This window comes from Carlito syrichta, unplaced genomic scaffold (genome assembly GCF_000164805.1).
Source record: "Carlito syrichta isolate Samal-C Ts95f unplaced genomic scaffold, Tarsius_syrichta-2.0.1 Scaffold316282, whole genome shotgun sequence".
Lineage (NCBI taxonomy): Eukaryota > Metazoa > Chordata > Mammalia > Primates > Tarsiidae > Carlito > Carlito syrichta.
The window spans coordinates 873218-893541 of NW_007260378.1; the positions used below are offsets into that span (position 1 = coordinate 873218).

Genomic DNA, 20324 nt, shown 5'->3' on the forward strand with positions numbered 1-20324 from the left:
GGACTCATGATGCATTTGGAGTTCAAAATAAAATAGAGCTTTAGAGTTTTGTATAGTGAATATTAGGGAGGATCAGTTTTCTAGGATAATTGCTTCAGAATAGGTACACAAAATAAACATATCTCAAAGAAAATTTCGTATGTATTCATGGCAATTCCAATCATTTTGATCAACAAAATAAAGATTGCTCTATCATCATCACTGAACTTAGTAAATTTGGAATTTTTACAAGTGAATCCATAATATGGGTGGCACCGGTTCTGATTAAAAAAAGGCATGATGGTTATTCAAGAGTTGCAGACATTATAGAATTTAAAATTGAAAAGGAGTTTCTAGTCTCTTCTTTTACAATTGGCAAAATGTGGTATATAGAACTTCCATAAGAGATAGAAGGAGAATTTAAATATATATCTCCTCACTCATTCTAGAGTTACTCTGGACTTTTACAGAATCCCACCCTTTTAGTAAGTGGTCGTTTCTTAGTGATCAAGGTCTCTAATTCAACATACTTGACAAGGGCTGATTTTGCCTTTCTTTGTTATCTCTCTGAAGTTCCGTTATGGCGGCGATGGTTCCAAAGGGCCAACCATCTCTGCTCAAGAAGCTCAGGCTCAGGCGATTCTTCAGCAGGCTCGGGTAAGAAAGGTCAAACATGCTTTCTCATAAGCTGACTCTGTGTCAAGTATGTGTGTGTGCTTATGGAGGATGTGCCACGATGAACCGGATACTTACTTCTGAAGAATATATTTGATCAAGTTAGAAAAATGCTAAAATTAGATTTATTTTTTAAGTATAATATTTATTAATTAAATATTAGAGTTAAATCACTGACCCCTGCAATATTGCCAAATATAATTCCGGCAGTCCCCCACCACAACACACAAAATGTTTATTTTTTTTCAGAGTATCGATGAATTTAGACCTAGTACTCTTTGGCATCCAGTTTTACCTTGTTAAAGCATAAGCCAAGGATTGATGGTCACAGTTACGAAAATAAAGTTTGAAATATAGTCGTTCCTCTTCATCCTCTAGATTATTTAAGATATCTCATCCAGAAAATTAAATGTCTTGTACCTCATGTATATGAAAATGACATTCAAATATGTATCCTAAACTTTAATCTATAATATTTGTTTAATTTTGCTTAATCTTGACACATCTTCAGCTTGTAATTCTTTGTTAGTTGAATGCTTCCGCGACCTATAGACTTATAAAACATATGATTGCATTTATTTTAAAAATTGGTTTCATTGCAATTAAAATATATATAAGAAAATCAAAAGAATAGTCTAGGAAGGAGTCAGAAGGCATATATACTTTTATTCAAAGTATTGGTTTTCTTTTTAAGGAAGACAGAAATAAAGGATTTATAGTTGATATGGATATGGCTACCCACTTCCCAACCAATATAAATCATTTCTGTGCTATACTTGTATTCGTCATCACGAACTTATTTGTGTATTAAATATCTGGAAACATAAGTGAAAATTGTAATTCACCTTCAATGTCTGTTTTTGTATTTCTATTAATCTGAAAAGATATCAATATTTGGTTACATCATATATAAAGATCATAAAAATTTAAAATTAGCTTATTAGACCTTGTCATAATACAAATCCAAAAACTTTAAAATAATTTACTAATGATTCCTACAATTTATTTATAAATTATGTTATTTCGAATAATTTTAAAGTAATTTTTGAGCTTAAATATTTTATGAGGTTATTGCATTCCTCATGTTATTAGTCCTCTTCACCTACTTGAAAAGTAGGTAGCAAGCATTATAATTCCAATTTTTCAGATATTTATTCTCAAGGATTAAGAAGTATATTGTCAAAAATCTCATGGTGAGTCAGTAGTGAAACTGGAGATCCTACTGTTTTTATCTTATGCACTTTTCTAGTGTGATTTTGCATTTATTTCTCTTACAGTATTTTTTATATCTTTTGTAATAAATCTGTGTTCATCTTTTGAATTCTCTAATATTCCAAAATAGCACACCATACTAATTTAACAACATCCAATTTTTATCTTTTGTAATGTATGTGTTCCAGCTTTTTAAGTATGCTAATTTCACATTTCTAATATTAGTGTAATGGTAGTGCATGTAATCAATGTATAATGCCTATGTGTATACAACATAAATATATTCTTCTGTATTTATATCTGAGATATGTTAAAAGGCACATATTATCATAAGACTTTCTGATAGGTTTTGTTTTGTGCTGTCTGGCTTTAGTTACCATAATTTTTCCTTAAATAGCTAAAACATTTTTACTTAAAGCTCCTCAAATTGTTCCTACACATTTAAGAGAAGCATACACATTATTCTGAAATAAATTTAGAATAAAAAATTATCAGATATTAGCTTTGTTGCTCTAAAAGCTATTTTAACTCTTATTACTGATTAAATCATAATAATATATGCTAGGTAATTTTGTCTAATATAAAGCGGTTTAAAAACATCTAATAGTTATGTCTTTTGTCATTCTAGACACTTGCAATTCTTTGGTATCTGACACTCTATTCAGCATGTAGCTATGATTTCTGTGTTGATCATGTGTTACTTAAAGGTAGCTTGTGCAAATGAATATTGTGTTTTCATATGCTCTTCCAGGAGAACATTACTGAACTTGATATATTTTATTTTCTAGATTGCTCTGAGAGGCCCACCTGGCCCAATGGGTCTAACTGGAAGACCAGGTCCTGTGGTAGGTTGCCTCAAAAAAGATAATGTGTGTTAACAATTGCAAATTAGCAGTTCCCTGTGCTACTTCTGTCAGGCATTGTGGGTATCTCTGGTTTGTGAAAACAGTATACATATTCATCTTGATATTGTTTCCATTTAAAAATTTCATTCAACTCAGTTTTCAGCATGTTTTGGTGGAAAAGTTTCAGTGAAATGGTTTCAAATCAAATCGATAAATTAAAATATAATTAATATCCAAATATTACTTTTTCAAACTATACTTATCATTTATTTGCTTAACATTCAGTTACCAAAATGCATTTTACATTAAATTCTTGAGATTTAATTTCATATTAAACAGAATTTCATTAAAAAAACAAAAAAATATTTGCAGCCAGAGAAAATTATTACCCAATATTAGGGGCAAGCAGGATACTTGCTTTCAACTGCAGGTTGCCTCTATCTTCCATGAGTTACTTCAGATATTCAGAACATTATTTTCTCTTTTAGAAACTCTTGGCAAGTAATAGAGTATTATTTTTTCCTTATACATATAATAACAAACTAAGATATTTTAAATGGTTTTCTAAAATATCTTCACATGCACCTAAATATAGCAACATTAAGCAGTGTAGCAATTCACAGAACACTTGATACTTTTCAAACCATATTTTTTCTAGAGAAAAGAATATGACAGCATTCAAATCAAGATTCTCATTAATTTCAGAATTAATTGAATGTATAATTTCTACTCTAAGAATTTGTTTTTCAATATAAAAAGTTTTTTTCTACTATGCATTCATATGCTTACAACATATTTTGTGGAAAGAAAGCTATTTATAGAGTGCATTAATCTGAGGGTGAAAATCTTATGCATTGTACTTAGTATACAATTATAGCAAAACTATTTTATTCAAATTTGAATAAAGTATTTAGTCTCCTAATTATTTAATCTCTTTTACTGATCATGTTAGGATGGCAAATAGTTTTCTTCACATATTTTATTCAAAAGTTTGTTGGGTAGTTTTCCAGACATTTATATTTTCCATATTTAAGTCTTGAAATTTTGTAATACTATGTATTTTGAAGGAGCATATGTCGACATTTTGTGGAACATATGATCTGATATGCTTCACAGAATTTAAAGTATACACATTATCAAGTGTTTCTTATGTATTTTTACTGTTCTCCTTTGAAAATACAATAAGTAATATGGAAGATACTATCACTTAACACTATCTGTTATAAGTGATATTATCACTTAACAGATGAGGAAATAGAATTAACATTTAATTGCTGTTTATGACAATTTACATAATTAAGGAAAATAAGTAGTATGCTAGTATTTTGTAAAATTTGGGGGCAGGATAATTTCCTAGTTATTATATTAAAAATAAAAATTCCTAGGTCCTTGAACTTGAGACTTTGATGTAGGTTCGAAATTAGGACTGCCAAAATGTATTTTCAATGCATATATCAGATTGGTTCCTCTGGCCAAGCAAGTTTGGGAAACATTGCCATATACTATTTAATTTATAAATATCAGTCCTAAGATCTCTAAACTGGCATTATCCAAAGGAATTTCATAGCTTAGCACTTTCACAAAAACAAGAAATTAATAGAGGCCAAGGGCAGTGATGAGCAGAACCAGTGGAAGTACATAACATTCTGTCCACCAAACAGCTTTGAAGGGTCAACCAGTTTCCACAACTTGTTGGCAACGAGAAGACACTGACAACCATATACACACTCTTAATGTCATAGCCAAGATTAATTAACTTCATGAACTTATCTCTTTGTTATGGAAAGTTTTAGCTTCCTTAATTATTAAAGACAGATATGAAGAACAAAAAATTATATTGCTTCTTTCTACCATTTTTCTTTTATATTTTATTCCTAAACATGCAAATTTTTGCCATCAAAACATCACATTTTTAGGATTCTCCAAATATTTGTTAATTCTAGGGTCTTAGAAAGTACTTTACAAATTAAAATTTGAAAAAGAAAGTTTACATTAATGTTTTAACTTAAATGTTTTATTTTTCCAATGAAAAATTATTTTATCTAATTGTTTTTATAATGGAAGACTATATTATAAAATGTCCAAGAAATTTAGAAAATGGTATTTTTTTCCTGGTCTAATATTGTCAATTATTGTGTGACAATTTTAGAATACATATTTGGGCAAAGTAATTGCAATCTGTTGAGTAGTATCGCTTATGTAGAAATAATATAACTTAGTCAATTAATTACAAATACATTGACTATTCTATAATTGCATTCAATTCAGTAATTAACAATCTGATTAATGAAGAGTCTCAGTTTATCTCTTGCAGAAATTTAGTTGCAAGAATTCTTAATTAGAAGCTGGAAAGTCATCATTCTTCCAATTTTCAAAATTAGAAAATTTATGTTACTTGAATTTCTGTATTTCCTGGGGATTATATTATAGATATTTTACTTTGCAACCACCAGGAGGGTATAGATAGCTAATATTTTTAGATTTAGTATAATTTTCATTTTTATTATACTTTTATTCAAGGAACCACTTAGCAGAATGGGTATGGATTTAAATAAATTAAAAAATTTTAACAACTTTTAAAACATGCATAGTATTTCAGCATGAAATAACTATAATCACCATGTTCATTTTAATGTCCTTAATGTTTTTTTTGGAATATGAAAGGCCTAATATTTATTTTTTAAACTCACAACTCCTTTATAAAGCAATCTTATTTATTTGTTTTCAGTTAATGTGCCAGACTTTTATTAAATCTTTTAAATTATATAAACATTTGTAGGAGATGTTTGTTATAAAGACTTATTCTCATGGAAATAAAAACAGTCTGGGAAAACTGTTTTGACATTATTTCAGGACAATTATAACGATACCAATAGCATCTGTTCTTGCCATTTTATTACTATACAATTTGGCATCTAAAAAATGTCTGCATATGAAAGCCAGAATATTTTGCCAAGACCTTACAGTATAAATGGTTTAAGTGCATACACACTTTTAAAAATTTCCATGTGATTTTATGGGGTTGGCTTCTGTGTAGTTATACAAAAACTCCCCCACACCTCCCAAAAAAATCCAAAAGAGAATTAACTTTTGGAAGGCAGACCCTTTGTAGTACAGGCTTCCCCTGCTAGGTAAGTGTTCTAAGAACCCGTAGGCATCAGTGTACCAGCTATTGTTGTTGTGAGAGGCTGTGTTGGGTCTCAGTGAAATTTTTTGGAGATTCTTTCAAACACGTTTGCCCATTACCTGATGGGCATTTACTATTGCACCTGCCCACATTGCGCTGAGTGTTCAGTATCTGGGGACCAAAAACAGCCTGTCCCATTTTCCCTATTCACCTGATCTCGCCCCCAATGACTTTTTGTGTTTCCTGGATGAAGAAACAACGCTCAAAGGGAACATACTACCAATGTGGAACAGGGGAAAAAAATGGCAGAAGCACTAAAAGGCATCAAAATTGACGAGTTCAAAAACTAAGCAGAGGAAAAAGCATCTTGATAGGTATATTGCATCAAATGGAGAGTACTTTGCAGGTGACTGAAGTTTAAATATGTAACAATAAATACACAATTTTTATAAATATTTTCATTTGAGGAGTTCTCCCCCATACATAGCACACAGACTTTTAAAACGTAGCTCACACAGTGGCATAAAATCATTATGCTGAAAAGAGATTTCCAAGGACTCGAACTTTTTATTGTGTCAATTAGTAAGATCATACTAATAGGATCGAATGTATTTTGAACAAAATTTAGTTATTTCAAGTGAAAATGGCAGGATAGAAATGATTTGAGAGTTGCTAAATTGATTATATCTTCACCTTTTCTCTCTAGGGGGGACCTGGTTCATCTGGGGCCAAGGGTGAGAGTGGTGATCCTGGTCCTCAGGTAAAAAAAAACAAAAAAAACCCCAAAAACCCTAAAACTTAATAATTTGTTCTTTTATTCTTGCCTTTATTTCATCTAGTAGGGCAACTGAAGTATCTTCTATCTGTCTTATGAGTCAAGAAATTATTTACATTATCTTTAAACCCATATCACCTCATCATCTCTCTTAGTTGGAAAATCCAGAGTGACCGGTTGACTACTAGTAACTTAGTTAATTTAACAATGTCAAAAGAAGCACACCCACTGCAGTGTACTCCAGCCTGAGTGACAAAGCAAGAACCTCATCTAAAAAGAAAAATAAATAAATAGAATTGGACAGGCTGAAGACAATAGGCCTTCAAAATACTATATTGCTATGTTGGCTCAACATTGTGCGTTGCAGTGCAAAATGACTGCAATTGTATTTATAGTGGTCCTGCTTCACACTCAGGTTTATTGTAGTGAGTACACTTAACACATTATCTTAGAAAGGGAGTTTAATGTACTTAAAAGAAGCTAACATCAAAACCTTTATAGAGCTGAGGAAATTAAGAGAAATCGTGATATAAGCTGAATTTTTAAAATCTTTAATTATATTTACATGGTGCCAAATTGAAAATATTATTTTTTTTCTGCTTAATAAGTAGATAGAGCCATTACATTATGAATGTGCTTGATCTGGAAAACAAAATTTTATGTTGTATTTTTAAAATGCTTTTATTTTTAAATGAAAATACTTCCTGATATAAATTTAGATGGGGCTGCAGTAGCCATCCACTAATTTTTTTCTTTTAAGTTAATTTTACTTTGGGAATATTATAAGGAAAATTGAGTTATAACACTTACATGTATTCTTTGTAACCATGACCACACTCATCAGGATAGAAAATGGCTCCATAGCCTCAGCTTCTTGGTGTCATCCCTCTGCAGTCCAACCCTCTTTACTCCTATCAGTTGCCAACCACTAATCTGTTCTTTATCACTACATTTATCTTTTCAACACTTTTGTATAAGGAAAATCATACATTATGTAATCTTTTGAGGCTGGTTTCTTGGGCACAGCAGTACTGCCTTTGAGATTCATCACATTTGATGAGTGCATCAATAGTGCATTCTTTTTTGTTTCCATTGAATGGATATACCACAGTTTATTTTGAAATAAGTTAAAAGTCTGGAGAAAACTGATGAAAATATGTAGGTGATTCAGGAGGTAGCAAGCTTGTTTTTTAATGCTTGGTTAACACTGCCATACAAGAATCGAAAACGTTTGCAGCCTAACTGGGAATTGCATAAAAATATTGAAATTAATGCTACTTGAGAATTAAGGGAGCTTTTTTTTGTGCAAAGTTTGTGAACTTTTCAATCAACATCTTCTGTTTATAAAATAGATGAATAGATATCATTGTTTTTTATTGATTTTGTAATTTTCCTTGATTCTCTAAATCCAAAGACAGAAATAGGATATTAAAGGAAGGATTATTTTCATTGAAAACTAGAAATATTTGTTCTGTTATTTTCCCCCTGCACTCTAACTTGAGTTCAGGTTAGACTCCTCTCACTGCAATATTTTTAAAATTAAGCTATTCTTTTTAACCTCTGATTAATAGACAATGCTAACGATATAGTTCTAGAATAAACATTTTACAGTAATCATACAATTATTTGTATTTTCAAAAGTGGGTTGCATTTTTCTATTATGTTCACTATATGCATATTATTTATATTTTATAAAAGGTTTGTAGTTAGTTACATATAAAGGCTTACGTAATATTTATAGTGGAACTATAGTTGATCTATTATTAACTATGCAGTTTTATTTTAAATCATTTATATTGTTCCCAACGTTCTGCATAAATTCACACAACATTGTTGTACTTCTACTAAAGCCAAAGATAATAGATTGATAATTTTTAACCTTTAATTTAACACAGCATAGGGCCAGTCAGTAACTTTCCTTAGGGATTGCCAAGACATCCTCCAGAGAGGACTGAAGAAACATGTTTCAGGTGCCATGTTTAATTGTGAGCATATAATGGGGAAAAAAATAGATTGATTTATTTATCCTTATTCTGAAATTATTTTATTTTACTTTTTCTGACCATTACATTTTAACCTTAATTAGGCCAAATATTTTCACACAGACAGACATACAGACAAATGAATACAAAATTACAGACAGACAAATGAAAACCAACAGATTTAGTCAAAGACCTTAGCAGTTAACAATGTAATGGGCAATTCCAATATGAGAAAAACCACTGCAATCTAATGTGCCAAGAGTGGTGAAAGAAGAAATGTCTAGGAGAGGACATCCAGAAATTGAAGAGAAAAGTGAAGGAAAGGGCAATGGAAAGGGAATTAAAATGGAGTGGACACTTACGAGTATGTCCAGTTAAGGGAAATGTAGAACTCGAAGGCTTTGAGAATAAAGTGAGTAATCGGGAAAACTTTTAAAATTTAAAATATACTATTATATTTTCTTTGTTCAAATGTCATCACATGTTTACCTATGAAAGTAATATCACCTTTTTTGGTAAGAAGCCATTTCGAAAGAGTAAATATTTACTTTATATAAACCTCCTGCCTTCTGTTTGATCTGAACCTTTACGTAGAAATGATTTCCTTGTGTTTAAGTGATTAAGGTAAAGCGAACGGGATGTTAGCTTCTAACCCCATCTCTCTTGATGTTATTGAGTTTATTGATAAAGAATTCTGTAACATGGTTTAATTTTGCTATAGGGTCCTCGAGGTGTTCAGGGTCCCCCTGGTCTGACAGGAAAACCTGGAAAGAGGGTACGGCTTATTTTTCATTGTGTATTTTGAGAGCATCTGCAGTGATGATTTATGTATAGTTTACTCTCTGCTAGTAAGAATCCCTTTGCCTAATCACGTTCTCGGCATTATCAGGGTCGTCCCGGTGCTGATGGAGGAAGAGGAATGCCAGGAGAACCTGGGGCAAAGGTTAGGCACTCACATATTTGTATATTCAGATCTTGTATGTCAGTTCACCTTGGAAATTTTATATTTTAAAATAAAATTTCTGAGCCTGGCGTGGTGGCTCACACCTGTAATCCCAGCACTTTGGGAGGCCAAGGTGGAAGAATCATTTGAGCCCAGGAGTTCAAGACTAGCCTGGGAAAAATAGTAAGACCCTGTCTCTACAAAAAAATTTAAAAATCAGTTGGGTATGATGGCATGCACTTGTATTCTCAGCTACTCAGGAGGCCGAGGTGGGAGGATCACCTGAGTCCAGGAGATTGAGGTTGTGGTAAGCCATGATCGTGCCACCGCCCTCCAGTCTGGGTGACAGAATGAAACCCGTACTCAAAACATAAACAAATGATATTAAATAAAAATTAAAATAAAATTTGGGGGTAGGAAAAAATATTTTTCATTTAAACTGTCATGCATCTAGGCTGGGAATGTGGTGGTGGTGATGATGAAGATGCCGATGATAATAATGATGCTGATGCTGATGATGATGGTTTTACAGGGAGATCGAGGGTTTGATGGACTTCCGGGTCTACCGGGTGACAAAGGTCACAGGGTAAGTTATATCTATTGCTTTTTTTCAGGGATACTAGGAGTGTTATGAAAGATTTTTAAATCTGAGGCAGTTTAGAAATTCAGAAGAAGATAATTAATTTAACTATTTGTGAATTTGTTTAGTAGTCACACGTGTGACATCTTGATTATTTTTAGACATTAAACTACTTATTGTATGCAAACATAAATTGAGGCAGAATCTTTATATACAGGTATGTGGGAAATATCACATTTGTTGAAGAAAAGCTACGGAGATTTAATTTTACTTCTAGATTCTGGATACTTGGCTCAATTTCCCTCTGACATTTTGTCTGTAGAAATATACTCAAAAGAAGACATCTGTAGATACTCTGTCATTAGTATATTAATATCCTGGGCACTCTGTTATTTCCTTGTAATAATAGGAGCTTTCAGTTCAAAGAGCTTACAGTTTGTGAACAAACCACCATACTTAATAGCAGTACAAGTAAATATTTTTAGTGGGAAATTAAGCAGAGACAATCTCTCAAAAAAAGATCAGCTTTAGATCTTGACGTTCTTTACCAGATGTTAAGAATGAAGCCAGGACAATCTTTAGGCAAGTTGGAGAAGGGAGAAAAAAAATGAAGAAAAAGAAAAGAGAACCCTACAAAAGTGCAGCAGAATATTGTGTCTGCCTAGTATATGTGTAGATCAATATATAATTCTACCTTTCATAAAAAACAAATATTTCTTGAGTTCTCTTGAGCTGTGCTGATTTAATATAAATTACTCATAGAAGTAGAAAATATTTAAGTTAAAATCAACGAAAGTATGTCCATGTTTATTGCAAGCTTTAGCAAAATAATTTTCTAAATGATTTAGTTTATAACAATTAAATGTGTGAAAATTATTTGGTATTCATTTTATAGAAACCTTTTGCATTTAAAATTGAGGGAATATGTTTCTTAGCTTACTAATATGCAAAACTGATTGAAGTTGTAAAATTATGCTGTCTCTGCAAAATATTCCTAGGAGGGCAAATAAAGCATACTTTTTTTAGTTAGTACAGTTACCTGCTAGACTTGTAAATGTCCTGCTTATTTCTTGTGCTAATCATTGTGTTTATTTAATAGGGTGAACGAGGTTCCCAAGGTCCTCCAGGTCCTCCTGGTGATGATGGAATGAGGGTATATTAAGATTTATTTTTATTTATTTAAGAAATATTAAAATTTAAACATGAGGACCAAATCATGTTGAAATGATACATGTTCTAAATGCTCTATCCACCCATTCATTGTGTCAATTACAGGGAGAAGATGGAGAAATCGGACCAAGGGGTCTTCCAGGTGAAGCTGTAAGCAACTTTCTTTCTTTTTAAATAATAATATTCCTGTTTTTGAGGAATAGGGACTGGTGCTACACATATAATAGCAATGATAAACTCAGATAAATACTGCAGTCTTGCCTAATGTGACCAGAGAATGGTCATGTGAAAAAATACAAAAGGATATGCAGAGACCATCTTTTGTTATAGAGAAAAATCTTAGACAATGAGAGAAAAAAACTGTAGAATGTAGCATTTTGCAGCCCCAAAAAAATTACCTTCTGGAATTTGTGCTGCTGCTTCTTTGTTTTGTTTCTTTTTTCTATCATCAATAGCTCCGTATTCTATTTATGTATTTAAAGTAAATGAATCTTGTTACCAGAAGAAACAAAAGAATGTGGCAATGTATACCTGATATAAGGATGATATCATTTTCCCCCACTGAATAGTACAGATGAAGAAACTGAACTGGGAAGGTTTTCTCAAAGCTAGCTAGCCAAACAATTAGACTAGAAACAGGCCTCCTAATTGCAGTTTTAAATACACTGCATTCTAGATCCTGTCAAGTCACATAAATTCAAACAAGTAAGAAATCTCTTAAGAATGGTTCCTGTAATCAGCATGTAGGCAGCACAGTGGCTCATGTCTGTAATCCCAGCACTTTTGGATGCCAAGACCAGAGGATTGCTTGAGCTCGGGAGTTCGAGGCTGTAGTGAGTTATGATCACACCACAGCATTCCTGCTTGGGTGACAGAGCAAGATCCTATCTCTAATAAAAATAATAATAATACAATTTGTATACATATATACACACACACACACACACACACACACACACACACACACACACACATATAATTATCCACTGGTTGTTTCTTTTCCTCAGCCAAAGTTATTTCAAGATGGACTTTACCTAAATGTAAAATAAATGAGAATCGGGACTTTTCTATTTGCGTAGTATCTCTGATTGCATAATAAGATTCAGTGTTGCCATTCAGATTAGAACATGACACAAAAGTGTCTTCTTGAAAGTAATAAACTATTTCCCATTTTAAAAAATCCCTAGATGATTTGTATGTCAATTTATAGGATCAAAGATACACAGTTTCTGTATGACTCACCGTTATCCATTTTGGCTTTCAGATCATTATAAAGGTTAGATGTTTATGTGACATGAAAGCAATATTCTAAACATCGCTTTCAGTATGTTAAGAGAAGAGGTATAAATATTTTCACTCTAAACATTACCTTAGAGTTTGTCAGAGGAAGAAGCGCATTTTGAAGGCATTTCTTATGAAGACATGCTTTTCTTTTTCCTCTCCCATTCTAGGGTCCACGAGGATTGCTGGGACCAAGGGGAACACCAGGATCGCCAGGGCAGCCTGTATGTATTGATGGAAGCATTCAGGATTCTCTAGAAAAAGCTTGTTGCCAGACTCTTTAAAGCTTGGGAGGCCATAAAAGTGCTTAGAAAACAGCAGAGAGTTTAATGCCTTGTGATATTCTAAGATCTAATGATGCTGCCTATCAATTTATCTGATCATCCTCTTTCCCTACTCTCTTTTTTCTTCCTCTTGGTTATCTGTCTTAACTGTTTTCATGATAAATCCAGCATGCGGTGGAAAACGTTGCTAGATTGTGTCCAACGTGTATGTGGATAGCAAAGTATAGGTCTTGTCTTTTTCCTCATTTCCATTAAGTCTTAAATGATTTTTAGTCACCTTAGGCTAGTGAGTGTCATGCTATTAGGTTAGTCTTTTTGATTTTCTGTTTTAGCATCTTATAAGCAACCCTACACAATTTTTTTCTTCATTGAAGGGTATGGCAGGTGTAGATGGCCCTCCAGGACCAAAAGGGAACATGGTATGTAGCAAATATTCATAAAAATAACTTACCTTTAAATATGGGCACTAACAAACTATTTTTATTGGTAAATCTAAACTAAAGATTTCTTACATTTTGCTAAGTCCATCAGCTACCAGTAGCATTAAAATTTTGCAGTATTTTTCAGATATTCTTATGGGAAAACTGATGAGGAAGCTATTTTCCAGTTATGTGAAATAGCCCCATTGAAGACTCTTTCTGTTTTCCTATGACAGGGTCCCCAAGGGGAGCCTGGACCTCCAGGTCAGCAAGGGAATCCAGGACCTCAAGTAAGTCTAAGCCATCACATCTCTTTTGAGATAATGGGAGTATGAAGGTATCTTTTCACACACAAAAAACTCAACAGCTTCAAAATATTCGATGTAAACAATGTTTGACATATGAATGTTATATATATCTCTGTATGTAGATATACGTATTTCTTACTTAAAAAAAATGTGAGCAAGCTTGTGAAGTCCCCTTTCTTCCAAGAAAAAAAATGAGCCATTCAGTGTTCAGGGAATGCCAGGAGAACTCACCATACCTGCAGGAGGGTTTTGAATAGGATCACATTGCAGTCACTTTGCAAAAGAGTAGCTTGTGTAAAACTCTTTACCGTGTTCCTGAACTCTTTGGGAAAAGTGCTATATCTCATTTCCTGTGTAATAGAGAGATGATAATTTGCAATTTTAAGAGTATATTCTTTTAATGTGATTGTGATTACTGACATATATAAATTCTTTTAAAATAGGGTCTACCTGGTCCACAAGGTCCGATTGGTCCTCCTGGTGAAAAGGCAAGTTACTCTGTTGTTCTATAATGTCTAGTGAACATGTCTGGGTTAACAAGCATAGGCAGGTGTAAGTCCTGCCTTCTGTTTTTGTTAAGATATTTAAATGTTAAGATATTATAATTCTCAACACATAAATAATTTATCTAAAGTTAAACCATGAGAGTACAGTGTATTCATTTATATGTTCCTTTCGTTTTTTTTTTTTAAAGTAACGAGAAATTTATTCAGATGATAGAAAAGCTCCCAGCAGCAGGAAGGGACACAAAAAGAGAGTTGCCTGATTCATATGTTCTTAAACTGTGAATGTAAAATCTTGGTTACCATTTGAAAAGTTTCCAAATATGCTATTTTCAGCTATATTAATTTCAAGAATGTACTAGTATGAGAGAATGCTTCTCTTTATTTTGGTCTCTTTTTCTTTCTCATTATTAAAAAAATGTAATTAAGTTTACTTGCAGCAAAAGGTTTGTAGCAAGATCTGATAAAGGGAAAATTGTGACAATGTCATTGTTACCAATTCTCATGTATGAATAGCAAATGATGTTCTTGTTAATAACGCCATGTCTGGATTAAGACAAAAATAAATCTTTAATTAAAGAGACCTCTTTTTCCCTGATCTCCTCTGCCAGATTCCCTGAATAATAATTTTCCCCCTGTAGTGACAGCACAAGTGTTAACTGGCTTGTTTTAACACCTTTGTTTTTCTTATTTTTGTATTTCTATGAACATATCAATTTCTTAAATAAATTAAATTGTATTGAGGTATAATTTAAGTATTATAAAAAAGTCGCTTGTTTTAAATGTACAAATCAATGATTTTTAGTAAGTTTACTGAATTTTGCCAGTCTAACTTTCAGAATATCTATATGGATCTAGAATGAATCCTTGTGTTAATTTGCATTTCTTTGTTCCACTGCCAGACCTAGACAACAGCTAATCTTTTTTGTCTTATAAAGAAAAATCTATAAGATTTTCCTTTTCTGAATATTTTATATGAAAATATATAAATAACTTGAATATATGAATTTAATCATACGAATGAATATAATATGTAACCTGTATTTCCGACTTGTTTAATTTGGCATGATGTGTTTGAGGTTTAGCTATGCTGTAGCATGCATCTATCAGCATTTTCCTTCTTTATTTTTTTTTAACCATTGGCTGGATATAACCAGTTCAGTTCACCCACTCAGCACTTGATGAAAATAGGTAGTTTATGCTTATTAGCTATTGTAAATCAAATACTGCTGCTGTAAATATTTGCCTACAAGTCCTTGTGCAGACATGTTTTCATTTATTTTTGGTATATGCTAAGAAGTGGGATTGCTAAGTCATATGGTAAACTTAAGTTTAACATTTTAAGAAGTTTCCAAAGTGTTTTCCAAAGTGGTTGCACCATTTTTTCCTTGGCACCAGCAATGTATAGGATATTTTCTTTACATTCTCACTAATACTTGTTATTGTCTGTCTTCCTGAGCATGATCATCCCTGTTGGTATAAAATGGTATTTCATTGTGGTTGTAATTTGTATTTCACTAATTACTAGTGATGTTGAATATCTTTTCATGTGCTTATTGTCCAATTCTGTTACTCTTTTGATAAAATTTCTATTCAAATCCTTTGGTAGTATTTTAAATGGAATTAACGTTTCTGATGTAAATAGTCTTTAAAGTACTTTTTTGTGGATGTTTTTCTGTCTGGTTGCAGAGTGTTATTGGAAAATTTTCTATGAGTTCAAGATGTTTGGTTTTAAAGGTGATTTTAAATCTTTAGATCAGAGATTTTGATCTGGGTCACTTAAATTTTAGATTAGTTCATCTTATGCATACTGTGTTTATGTATTAAAATGTAACTATTGCATTTTCTACCATGATTTTATCAGTATGCACATGATTATTTAGAGAAATTTGCTCTTAGGGAAAACATTATATCTGAATTCCCTTTGTTGAGCTAGAGATAAAAGATAGACTCAGGTTCCCTGGCACTTCTGGTAGTTAATGTGCTGTCCTAAGTACATACCACTTCTGTCTTTGATCTCAGCATATCCAACTTCTAGGTTCAAAGACAGTCTCCATCAAAAGGAGAAAGGAACTCAAGACCATAAAAAATATGGCTTTTTAATTACAATGCATTTACAATATTTATTTTGTTTTATATCTATATTAAAAAGTAGAAGTTTTTGCTTCTATTTCTTCATGACGTAACTATGATCTGTTTATCCTGACCTGAGTGTTTTGTCTTCCAAAACTTGATGAATAGATTTTTTAATTGTATTATGGCATAATCTAGCATTTCAAAATGATTAAACTAATGTCATATATTTTTAATATCCAATAACTCTTACAGAATAACTCTAAGTTATTCTGGCTTGTGCTCTTGTTATGTTTGAATAAAATGTTTCATAAGATTTAAGTTAAAGAACTAAAGTGGATAGGGCAACTATTCTTTTTTCTGACATGTTAAGTAAACATACTGAAGATTTCCTGTGGTTTAATTTTTGAGTTCAGGATTTATATCATTCATATATCAATTGCTTTTGTATAACACTATCAGCCTAGTATGAAACAGCAGGCTACAAAAGAAATATTGGTTAAAGGGAGAGACTTTGAAAAAAATGAACTCGGACCTGGGTTCATCCAGATTGTAACTGTCAATATTAACATTGGTTAATTTACCCAAATCTGAGATTATAATATTGCCTAGACATTTTGAGAATGCAGGATGCATACAAATTGCTTAACATAGTGCATAGAAGCACTCAGAAACCTTGATTTATGAAAATTTAAAAAATATAACATTCATTCAACTTTATCCTCACCCTTCCAGGGAAACAGTAAACAGGAAGACAGACAAAACATTCTGCTGTCATGGAACTTCCATTTTGAAAGAGATATATTCATTTTATTTTGACTCAAGAACATCTTATGGTTTCAGTATTCCTTGTCTACCTTTAAATATATAGTAGCACACACACAAAAATCCATGCAATATTGCCCACAAAGTCCTTGTCACAGAAATATATAATATCCACTGATAATAATAAAGGAATAGTTCTGTGCTTGTGCAATACATTTTGTTTTGAAACAAATAAGAACATTGTCTTGAGAGCAAAAGGTAATTGAAGAGCTAAGCAAAATGATGCCATTAAAATGATATTAAATTATTTGACTGACTATGACTTTGCAGACTAGTGAAAAAGATTAAACTTTTAAGACCTTTGAATTAGATATAATTACTTTCTGTTATAAAATCTAAATTGTCCAACTTAAAGGTTACCTTTCATGCTTTTTTGTTCTTTACTTGAGGCTTTCTATAAAACTCTGCAATATCAGACATGAATGCAATCTTATCCTAATACTTTCTGAAAGGGGAAAAACAAAAAAACAAAACTAAAATAAGCTCAGCATTTAGGCTTGCTGATGTATCCTTGCCCTCTCCATTGTTTCTAAATCCTGGCTAACAACCAGTAAACAATAATGGTTTGGGTTCTGGGGATTTGATAAATTTAACCTTCAGCAGAATGCCTATGTTTCTCCGAAGAAAAGGTCTGTTTCTTGCAGTGGTGATTTTTGCCATGTTCCAAACTTAATGATGGTCACATTTAATGACATTTGAATCCCTCGGTAGTTAAACAAGATTAGAATGATATGATGGATCATTATTTTGTTATTTGTTGGTTGCATCTTAAGATATATTATTTTTACATCAAAATAGATTGTCCTATGAGTAATGATCACACTATAACATCTGTATTCCTTAAAATATTTTAATAATTACTAGTGTTTCATCAATGTTACTATGTAATTCTTTGAGTTGGCACTTATTAATATTATTGATGGAAATGTCCAATGTTTATCTCTTCAATGACATAAATCAATGGATTTCTGACTTATATGACTTTTCTTTTTATTCGTTAAACTCCAGTTTATTGTGGCATTCGAAACCTGATTTGTTAATTTTTTTAAAAAGACACATTTAGGACTAGTAAGCTGACTAAAAACTACCATATTTTTGATATGTTAAATTGGGTTTTTATTTTTATATGACATTTCTCACACATAATATGTTAAAAAGTTATTTAAATGTTCATTTCTTACAGATAGAAGCCAGCGACTCAAGTTAAAAATCTTATTGGTCAATGTTTTGTTAAGCATCAGCCAGGCCATGTGTTTTTTGAGCTATGGCCACCATGTTTTCTTAACTTGAGGAGGTGATTCTCCTCTCTCAAATTACTTTCTAAATAAACTGTATTTTCCAATCTAAAAAAAAAGAATTTTATTTGCAGTATATTTACAAGTCAGAACCTTTTGTTATTTTTATTTTTTTAATAAAATATTTTCTTTCTTTATTTGATAAGGGACCACAAGGGAAACCAGGACTTGCTGGACTTAATGGTGCTGATGGCCCTCCCGTAAGTAATAGCTATGTGATCATTCAAGTTTCTTTACATCATCCTCAAAGAGAGATTTTACATGTGTTTTAGAAATGAGTATATAAAGTCAGTGATAAAAGTAAATTGAGCCAGTCATTAAACATTGATCTCGCTAAAATACCTTTTTAACCTTGTCACTTCTATATTGCAAAATCTTTAATGAGCTCACAGTGGCTTTTGTATAAACTCATTCTGACATTTGAGGCCAGAACTTCCCCAGAATCTTTCTTTTTCCCAGCTCCAGGAACTCAAGCCCACTCACATTTTCTTATCTTTATCTAAGATTTTTATCACTATGCCTATTTCTTTTCATAGAGACCCTTTCTTCATCCTCTCTTTCTTTTCAAAGTTCTTATTTCTAAGAGTCCAGGTAAAGTTCCTCACATTTTCCATGAAAATTTCTTAGGCCTCGGGGATTTTCTCCTCCTGTGTAGATACAGCAATATATAATTTATTATTTCCCCTTATATAGTAATCAATAATGTAATTATGTAACTTCTCCCATTTAAAAATTTTTGTTTATAATTTTTTTCTCTTCAGATAACTTAGATTTTTGAAGCTAGGATGAAGGATTTTTCTTTCCTTTTTTTCTTTTTCTTTTTTTTTAAAGACAGTGTCTCCCTCTGTCATCCAGGCTGGAATGGCAGTGATTATAGCTCACTGCAGCCTCTATCTCCTGGGCTTACACAATCCTCCCACCTAGCCTGAGTAGCTGGGACTACAGGCACATGCCATTATGCCCTGTTGATTTTTAAACATTTTTGTAGAGTTGGGGGGGTCTCACTATATTGCCCAATCTGGTCTTGAACTCCTGGACTCAAGCGATTCTCCTGCCTCAGTCTCCTAAAGTGCTAGGATTACAGGCATGAGCCATTCTAACTAGCCTAGGATACATATTTTTTTAAGTCCTGTCTCTACTTGCTATTGAGTATAATTGTGATGCAGCTGTACATTTTTATTTACTGAATTTCAGTAACTTGATAATTACACATTAAATGTTAGTATTTATGATCTCGCTATGCTTTCAGATGTTTCATTCGCACACCTTAGTTGCTTTTTTGAAGGTGCATATTTAATCATTTGATCAATATGCAAAACAGAAGGCACATTTAAAGCCTTTTTGTGCGACTCTAATTTAGGCAGAGGTTGAACTGTTAATTAACAATATGCATTTCTTTATGTACTTTCTTCATCTCTCTCAAATGCATTATGTATTTGATGAAACTTACATTCATCAAATATAAGCTTATTGTATTTACTTCCAAATGCCGTTTCTATTATTTAAAGCCACCTATCCCGATGCAATAATGTTCAATAATTTTGAAACTCAAAGAAGAGCTCAGTAGATTTGAGAAGAAACTAAACAACTTCATAGTATTATCAACCACTAATATTGTATCTTATCAGTGTATGTTTTTGCTCAAATAGGGCCATCCTGGCAAAGAAGGCCAGTCTGGAGAAAAGGGCGCTCTGGTAGGTTCCAAAGTATTCTTTTCATGTCCTGTCAATTTATCTCCAAGAGAAAAATCCCTTAATTTTGTCATCTCTGTAACATACATATTCCTCCATGATCACTTAGTGATGTGAACATTAGAAAATAACTACCAGAAAAGGTCTCATTCCTACCTGCCTATGTGTCTTTACTTTCTGAAAAAATGTTTCTTAACATTTAAAGAGAAATTAAGTTCTTGTAGTTATTTTTGGTGTTAAAAACAGGTGTGCCTTAGAGAGATGACTTATTTTTGTATTAGTAATTTATACATTAGCCTGTGTACTCTGTGTTTTAAAAAATATTCTCATGATTAGAAATAGATTCACACTCTGCAT

The 20324-nt window shown here is 32.2% G+C and overlaps 1 protein-coding gene across 1 annotated transcript in view; it reads left to right on the forward strand.

Moving 5' to 3' along the window:
* COL11A1 (collagen type XI alpha 1 chain) overlaps positions 1 to 20324 on the forward strand; it is a gene marked incomplete at its 3' end in the record, with an annotated part of 207355 nt that overhangs the window by 92776 nt on the left and 94255 nt on the right. The window contains exons 13-26 of the mRNA XM_008074045.1: positions 553 to 636; positions 2655 to 2711; positions 6545 to 6598; positions 9317 to 9370; positions 9485 to 9538; positions 10071 to 10124; positions 11218 to 11271; positions 11394 to 11438; positions 12740 to 12793; positions 13228 to 13272; positions 13509 to 13562; positions 14024 to 14068; positions 18423 to 18476; positions 19926 to 19970. Coding sequence (XP_008072236.1) covers positions 553 to 636; positions 2655 to 2711; positions 6545 to 6598; positions 9317 to 9370; positions 9485 to 9538; positions 10071 to 10124; positions 11218 to 11271; positions 11394 to 11438; positions 12740 to 12793; positions 13228 to 13272; positions 13509 to 13562; positions 14024 to 14068; positions 18423 to 18476; positions 19926 to 19970 — 753 coding nt within the window. The remainder of the gene's footprint in view (positions 1 to 552; positions 637 to 2654; positions 2712 to 6544; positions 6599 to 9316; positions 9371 to 9484; positions 9539 to 10070; positions 10125 to 11217; positions 11272 to 11393; positions 11439 to 12739; positions 12794 to 13227; positions 13273 to 13508; positions 13563 to 14023; positions 14069 to 18422; positions 18477 to 19925; positions 19971 to 20324) is intronic.